Below are 8,856 nucleotides of genomic sequence, written 5' to 3'. Positions count from 1 at the left end.
GGATCGAGTTACTTCTCACTTACAGTGGAGTCCAATATTTATCTTATTAAATGTGGTCAATAGAACATTAAAAACACTCTAACCAGGAGGAGAGTTATTCAGTATTTATTGTACAAACAGAGGATCAGTGATTGATGTAATCCCCTTTCATCTTCTACTCTTTTCACAGGAGAGCATGTATAGAAGCATGATGAAATGGAGCAACACTGTAAGTCAGCAGTCACATAAATGTGTCTTGTAAAAGCAGCAGGCTCGGGTCTCCCTGATCTTAACGCTGGTTGTTTTTCAGCATGTTCCAGAGTCTGAGGCTCTGGAGGACCGGCTGCTGAGTGTGGAGGTCTCCGAGGTGAATGTGGACCTTCTCATGATGATCATGGACGCGGTGGCGTCCATTGCTGCTTTTGTCAGATTCTTGCCGCTTGCCAACAGGGTACGATTTCATAAACACGTGCAACTTTTTTATGTTTTACAGAAGGCTGCAAGGCTTGTCATGGGTCTGCTGTTCTTTTAATATTGAGAAACATTTTAAATAGTCTGAAGGAGACTTTGTGTTTTTTTAACACTAAGTCTAAGTCTTTTAACTTAACACAGTCTCAACCAGTAGTAATCTTATGACCTGTTCAGCCTTTTGTCCTGGCCCATCTAGCAGGGGAGATCCCTGCAGTTTGAGCAGCACTAGTTATTCTTTTAGGTTTCTTGCTCAGTGGTTTTATTGTTCAATCAAAAACTTTGCAAAAGTAGAGAAATATGTTTTGCACCTTTTTTCCATTTGCAAGTTTAAAACCCCAAGATTTATTTTTCTTTGCCTAAACAAACTCGCCAGGACCTCTATCCTGTTACTTACAAATTCTTTGTTGCCCTGTACAATACAAATCGTGCCTGTAGCCACCCGTTGAGTACCACTGTGTTGCTCAAACATCCTTTCTGTTTTCTCAGATATGCATTGAGATGGCGAACCTGGTGGATTACACAGGTGATGGAGAGCAATGTCACCAAGGACTATTTATCTTTGGTAAGTGTGTCCCACAATCAGAAGTGAGAAAAAGAGGAAATTTATTTTACACTGTGTTTTTGCATTTCTTTAAAGTGTCTTCATGTTTGTCTGACCTTGTGCTTTTTTCTCTCCTCTTCATAGGAGTAAAGCTGGACGTATTGAGTCGTGAGTATCTTTCTATTTCAGGTTTAGTGGCAGAGTCAAATATACTATACACTCCTCAAGGTCGTCTATAGTAAACAGTTCCAAAGATGCAAAAAGAAGAATGTGATTTAGATAGAAGCAACTCTAGATTAGAAATTTGAAATGGAATTTCTTATTTCACATTAACATTTTGTGACAACAAACCTCTTTTCATGGTAACCTACTGGCATCTTGCTTTTAAATTCAGTTTGAAGAGCTGAAAACAGCGTCTGCAAGACTCTGGTGAGAACAAAGTCACCTCAAAATGAAAAACCAAGAAGACCGCAGAATCGACAGATGCAGTGACCAAGGTGACTGCCAGGCGGAGAGCCAGAGGACCGAGGGGAAGCAGTGACCCAGCCCGATGCTGCAGCCGCCCTGCTGGACGGCAGCCAGAGCCAAGTGTCCTGATGACGAGACACAGGAGGGAGAGGAGAAGGATGGATGGAGCATGGCCGACATTAAAGGTACAAAAGAGCTGCTTTAAATCAGCAAATACACCCGCTCTGACAGCGAAACACAAGTAAACTGAATGTAAAAAGAAAGTTGTGATATTTTATGGCTCTGATCTCATATTGTTGTTCCTGCTGTGCTACAGACATTCAGCCTGGTGGTAGTAATATATTTTACATATGTGGTGTTAAAAAATGCTCCGTTGGTGTATGAATATATCCCACACCATCAAGGATCCAAGATTTCTGACCCTACCATCCTAATGTCACAGCAGAAACTGAGATTCAACAGACCAGGCAGCGTTTTTATTTTACAGCGTTGCTGAGCCTGTGTGAATTGTACCCTCAGTTTTGTGTTCTTAGCTTAGAGAAGTCGAACCCAGTGTGGTCTTCTGCTGCTGTAGCTCATCTGCTTCAGTGTTGGATGTGCTGTGTGTTCAGAGATACTCTTGTGCATTGTAATAAGTGGTTGTTTGACTTGCTCTGGCCTTCCTATCAGCGTGAAGCAGTTATTTCATTCTCCTCTGAACTCAAAAATGCATTTCCTCCAGGGAACTGCCACTCACTGGATATTTTCTGTTTCAGACGATTTTATGTAAACCCTAGAGATGCTTCTGTGGGAAAATCCCAGCAGATCAACACTTTTTGAAACGCTAAGATCAGCAAACATGCCACGTTTAAGTGACTTAAATTATTTTTCTTCTTCATTCTGATGCTCAGTTTGAATTTCAGCAGGTCATCTGACCATGTCTACATACATAAATCACTAAGTTGCTGCCATGTGATTGGCTGATTAGAGATTTACATTAACGAGCAGTCAAACAGGTGTACCTAATAAAGTGGCCGATGAATGTTTCAGCTTTTCAAGTAAATCGAAATCATTTGTTCAATTATTATTGAGTTATAATTTAATGTTTAAATATTTTATAAACCCAGTGGGTCCTGTAGCAGATTTGTTGATGATTAACGTGTCGCTCTTTTCATTTTCAGTTGTGGGAAAACGCAGGAGGGAGCTTGTCGGACCTGAGGCAAAGCGATCTCGCGCTCAGTCTCCGTGTGTTGTAGCAGATTTCAGACTGCCTCAGTTCAACCCTAACAGCCCCATCGGTCAGACACACACACACACACACACACACTCTCTAAATTCAAATTTGTTGTTAATACTTGTCTAATCTTCCTGTTTCTGCTTCTCTGCAGGTCAGGAGTTTGTGGTCCCTAAATCAGGATTTTTCTGTAACATCTGCTCTGTTTTCTGCCTGAATGAGAAGACCGCCAAGGAACTCCACTGCTGCAGCCAGAAACACTACGACAACCTGCAGGTACGCACGCACATACATATACACGATTCAGCACACAAAATCACACTGTTGGCCTAACGATGTTTGTTTTCTCACTTTTCTGTTTTTTAGAAGTATTATGAGGAACGTCGACAAAGAGCTACAAAGACTTTGTCTCACACGTCTCCAGGCTCCGTTTCTGACTGATGGACCTGATCTACTGGAGAACAAGCCATTGTTATTGATCCTACTAGTTCAGAAACTAAACTAATCGCCTTCTGGCACCTTTTGTTGTAAGTTATATATGTCTTCTTTGATGAATTGTCTCCCAGCCTTTCAGTTAGTGCTTCTGTTTTGTTTGTACAGGCCGATGGAGAGCACCGTTTTGATCTTGTTACTATTTTATCTTTTATGTGAAAATATTATTGAGAAATTGTCCCTATTAATTTAGTTAACATCAGGAGGTACCTGACAGCTGTTAACAGTTTACTAAATCTTGTTTTTTTTTTTTTTGCTCATTTAGATCTTTGGCTTCAGTTTCTTTAAGTGTCCAAAATGTGTTTGCTGCTGTTCTGTTAAACATGAAATAAAACCTGTCACATGTGTGTCATACATTTTTGCGACTCGCTGACTCAAGTTTGCACCTGAACAAACCATCAAATTCAGTCAGAAGCTGCGAGAACATTTGCGAGAATTTTAAGTGTGTGTATATATATATATATATACATATATATATATATACTACATACACATATATGTATATGTGTATGTATGTACATATATACATACATACACACACACACACATATATATCTATATGTATATACATATACATATATACATATTATACATATATGTATGTAAAGAAAGTTCATCTTTTACTCTTGATGCCACATCAAGCTTTAGTGTTTGTAATGGTTACTGTCTGTCACTGTTTTATTGCCTGGGAATGTTTTTTTTAAAAAAGATTTAGGAGTAGTGTTTGGTTGACTAGTAGGTGTTGGTACAGGTGTAGTAGTTTATGGACTAATAGAGGGTGTTGTCACAGCTTATGTGATTAATAACTTGGTGAAATAAATCAAGCTAAAGTATTAAAGAATAAAATTTACATCAATTCTGTAAATCACTTGTGGAACCTGAAACAAACGAGGACAAACAAGGAAGGTCTCCAATCAGCGTTTGTAACAATAACACTTCAAAGATCAGTCACATTTGCACTGCACACTGTAAACGAATAAATACCATGACTCCGTTGCATATATTATAAGTTATTCTTTATTAATACAGTGCCTTGCAAAAGTATTCGGCCCGCTTGAACTTTCCCACATTTTGTCACATTACAGCCACAAACATGAATCAATTTTATTGGAATTCCACGTGAAAGACCAATACAGAGTGGTATACACGAGAGAAGTGGAACGAAAATCATACATGATTCCAAACATTTTTTACAAATAAATAACTGAAATGTGGGGTGTGCGTAATTATTCAGTCCCCTGAGTCAATACTTTGTAGAACCACCTTTTGCCGCAATTACAGCTGCCAGTCTTTTAGGGTATGTTACTACCAGCTTTGCACATCCAGAGACTGAAATCCTTGCCTCCAGACTCCATCAAATGAGGAATCATCCATTTAAAACATCTTTTTGAGTAATTTTGTTGTGATCATGTAACCAAGCATGCCGAAATGAGGAGTTGCGAGTAAAACGAGGAACTTTACATATATTACATTTAAACGCCGCCTGTGCGCAACAGATGGCCACCCCTTCCTGAGCCCGGTTCTGTCGGAGGTTTCCCCCATTAAAGGGGGGGGGTTTCCTCCCCGCTGTCGCCAAGTGCTTGCTCATAGGGGATTTGGGGCTTTTCAGAAAGGTTCACTGGCATCAAATTTAGGACTCAGGAAATGTGTAAATGGATGATTCTCCATCAAATGAGGAATCATCCATTTAAAACATATTTGCGAGTCATTTTATTGTGATCATGTAACCAAGCATGCCGACATGAGGAGTCGTGCGTAAAAGGAGGAATTTTGCGCATATTCCTCCTTTTACTCGCGACTCCTCATGTCGGCATGCTTGGTTATATGGTCACAACAAAATGACTAATCTGCTTCAGTTATGAGCTTTCAGTTGATATCACATTGCAGGGTGACTTCACAATGACATCACAGTTCAGATATTATGCTATAAACAAGGTATAGCATCACCACAAGTGGCAACATCAGTGACATAACTAATGTTGTCCCGTGAGTCCATAAATAGAACCCATGAAATGGAGCAGCTTCCGCTCTCCGCAGGTATAGACGCAAACATGCGAGGTCTACTTTCCCCGTTCGCAGAGGCAGGAGACCCACAAGGCCTCCGGTGTTCGCAGACGTGGGAGAAGATAGCGTCGCAGACATTAGACAGTCTTAATAAACATGTTGCATGCGCATTCAAACTTTAGTCCAATGAATTTTTCTTAGATGAGTGTGTTTGTTTTTTGGAAACAGAGAAAAAAGTGTTTGGATGAACAATTGCAAAACGATTGTCATATTAGAAGACTCTCCTTTCCCTTTGTTGTTTCAACCAATTATTTAAGAGTCCTCAAAAACACCTCAAAGTCTCGCTCAGGATGTTGCCAAACCCCCAGATATCATCCAAGAATCGATAATAATATAATGGCTTTTTAACACATTTCTCCAATGCAGAGGTCTCCCACTCTGCCATGAAGATGTTGGCATAGGCTGGGGCAAAGTTTTTCCCCATTGCCGTACCCTTAATCTGTAAATAGAATTCCCCGTTGAACTCAAAATCATTCCTCATGAGGTTTATTTCACCCCAAAGGATCTCAGCCGCCGTAGCAGGTGGAGACGACTTAGACCCAGTAGAGTGGTTGAAGGAAAAGGAAAAGGGGGACAGGTGAGGTGCATTTCATGTCCCCGGTGCTATGGGGGGTTGCAGAGAGGTGTGACGAGCTCTGGTGGATGGGGAGGGAAGTGCTACTGAATCAAACCTGTTAAACAACTGGTTCAATCTGTTAGCCAGAACCTGGTCTCCAGACTCTGGACCCCCTCCGCTCACAGTGCTCCGTCCAGTGATGGTGTTCGGTCCTCTCCACACACCTCTGGTGTTGCTCTGCTGGAGCTGCTCCTCCACCTTCCTCCTAAAAGGAAGCATTACATTTAGAAAATAAAATACTTATTTTATATTTGTTTGTATTTTTTGTAAGATAATACACTATATACACGGAGTTTATCTGGACGTAGTGTTTTCATTGTCATCCAAGTGACTCTAGAGGATGAAAACCTGTTGGAGTGTGTGCTAATGTCTATAGCAGGGGTGTCCAAACTACGGCCCGCGGCCCATTTTTAATTGGCCCGCAAGAAATTTTATAAATAGAAGAGAATATGGCCCGCACTTCAACTTTTGCTTGAGTGTATTGCACTTCTTAGCTTTAACACCAGGGGAAGCTACTGTTGATCAAGGCAGTTGCTCCACCAAAAAGGACAATCCTAGAAGAAATTTACCCCAAGTTACTAAACATGGCAGAACCAAAGAAGCGAAAGGTAGAAAGTGAGTGCAGAAAATTTCAGACACGGTGGGAGAGTGAATATTTCTTCAAAGAATTCAAGGGGAAGTGTCTGTTTTATCTGCACTGAAACTGTGGCAGTTATGAAAGAGTATAATGTACGACGTCATTATGAAACCAAACATCAGGTCTATGCATCCTACACTGGTGCTGAGCGAGAGCAGAAAGTAAAGTAAATAGTAGCTGTCCTGCAGGGTCAGCAACAGTATTTTTTTGTGCTCAAAAAGTCCAGGAAAAGGCTCCAATAGCAGCTATGAGGTGGCCCAACTCATCGCAAGATGTGGAGTTACAGAGGAGCTGCTCGATCTTAAGAGTCTAAAAGGCACAACAACGGGTATGGATACTTTTGAAGCTGTGTCAGACTCAACTGACAAAATGGGACTTAAATGGGACAAGCTGTGTGCAGATACAACAGACGGGGCTCCAGCTATGGCAGGTGCACACAAAGGAATGGCGTCTATGATGTGCGCTGAGGTGAAAGAGGCTGGAGGTGAGGCTGTTAAAATGCACTGTACTGTTCACCAAGAAGCCCTTTGTGCCAAGACAGTCAATCTTGGAGATGTAATGAACACTATTGTAAAAAGTGTCAACATAATTCGAGCAAGAGGACTGTAGCACAGAGAATTTCAGGCTTTCCTTTCTGAAGTGGATGCTGAATATGGGGATCTACTCTACCACTCGGAGGCGCGCTGGCTAAGCCGCGGCGCCGCGCTGAAGCGTCTTTACTCCCTGAGGTCAGAAATTGACCATTTTTGAAAGAGAAGGACCGACCTCTTCATGAGCTGAATGACCCTCTATGGTTGGCAGACCTTGCATTTTTAGTTGATCTTGCTGATCATTTAACCACCCTGAACAAGAGCCTACGAGGGAAAGAGCAGCTTGTACCACAACTTTATGCGCACATGAAAGCATTTTGTGTGAAGGTCAATCTCTTTAAGACACAACTGCACAACTTCAACGTTGTGCAGTTCCCCACACTGTCCAAGATCACAACTGCTTATCCACAGGCCAACCTTTCTGCTAAAAAAGGGAAATATGTGTCTGTGATTACATGTCTCGAAACAGAATTCAGACAGCGCTTCCAGGATTTTTCTGACAGTTCTACAGGAACTTGGAAAAGGAAAAGTTTCCTCTGATGAGACGCCATGTGAAAAAAATGATCAGTCTATTTGGCTCAGATTTGCTCCATGATCAAAGACATTTGTCCGGATTTTTGGCACAAGTGGCGTCGGATCAGTACCGCAGCTGGATGGCCCGATTTACATACCCAGCGCAGCTGATACTCACCAGAAATCTACACTATTGGACAGACGAGCCAAAAGATCAGATCACCTTCTTTGAATAAAGCTGTGGTGATAATGGGGAGGAAGAAACAAACACCAGCACGAGCTGGTCTTTGCCAACAGCTATCTCTGCCAGAACAGAGACCAAAGAAAATACACTGACACCTCTGATCTGCTCGAAAAGCTTAGATTCATTTTAAAAAATTAAATGAAAACATCAATATACTGGCAACCGTACAAGGTGGGGGGAAAGCCATCGTAAAAACATTCATGCTTAGACAAACATTTAAAAGCAAATGATGGTTTCATAGGTTATCACTAGGCTTTATGTAGCCTGAGGCTTGGTGTCAGAAGGTGTGGATGTACAAGAACAATGACAGAGGTACATACTGTCTCCCAGGCCTGTCACCTTGACCTTGCTAAGGTCCAGCATGGCTGCCACGCTGCCACTGAAAGGGCTCTTGGGAATGTGATCTCCACCGTAGGTCACGCAACTCCCAGGGGACCCTGTCACGGGAAAGGGAAGCGATCCACATTCTCCCATTTAATATGATGCATAACAGCCAGAAGAACGCTTCCTTGTCTTATAAGAACCCACATAATACAAAGTAACTACAAAGTAACTACAATCCACGCCCGCATGTGTGAGCATTTCTTCTCTCGCCTTTGCACAGGTGTATATTTAACAGTGTGTGTTGGTGTGGTTGCTGATGATTTCAAAGTCATTCACAGCCTGCTGCTACTACTGCTTTGACTGGTACGCAGTTCAAATGACAGCTCAAAAGGACCTGTTTACATTCGCGTACCAACTATAACCCTGTTTATTCATGTTTATTCTTGTTTTTAAATCCTTGCCATTGTGATTTGAATTTTGATCTTGTCAATTTCGTCAAACATTTTCATAAAGTGTTATGAAGAGTTGTTCCATGTAGTATGACGGAAAACATTCAGACCGTATTATAGACCAATAAACTAAATAAACGGACTGTTTTTTGTTAGCACTCTCTGACTTTGTGAGGCAGTACAGGTATTCTTACCACTGCGGCTGAGTCCTGGTCCCTCTGCCTTGAGAAGGATCCACTTTGACCCTGAAGGATG

General features: G+C 41.6%; 1 protein-coding gene across 1 annotated transcript; it reads left to right on the top strand.

Moving 5' to 3' along the window:
• The first annotated feature begins 1,581 nt into the window (after positions 1-1,581).
• LOC109199083 (matrin-3-like) lies at positions 1,582-3,520 on the top strand. Its single transcript, XM_019354428.2, has 4 exons — positions 1,582-1,644; positions 2,620-2,736; positions 2,827-2,948; positions 3,039-3,520. Exons 1-4 carry the CDS (start codon positions 1,629-1,631, stop codon positions 3,111-3,113), a joined length of 330 nt encoding a protein of 109 aa, XP_019209973.1. The 5' UTR covers positions 1,582-1,628; the 3' UTR covers positions 3,114-3,520.
• The last annotated feature ends 5,336 nt before the right edge of the window (positions 3,521-8,856 follow it).

Source organism: Oreochromis niloticus, unplaced genomic scaffold (assembly GCF_001858045.2).
Source record: "Oreochromis niloticus isolate F11D_XX unplaced genomic scaffold, O_niloticus_UMD_NMBU tig00007030_pilon, whole genome shotgun sequence".
Taxonomy (NCBI): domain Eukaryota; kingdom Metazoa; phylum Chordata; class Actinopteri; order Cichliformes; family Cichlidae; genus Oreochromis; species Oreochromis niloticus.
The sequence above is the reverse complement of the archived record's forward strand: the minus strand, read 5'-3'. Positions and strand labels throughout refer to the sequence as shown.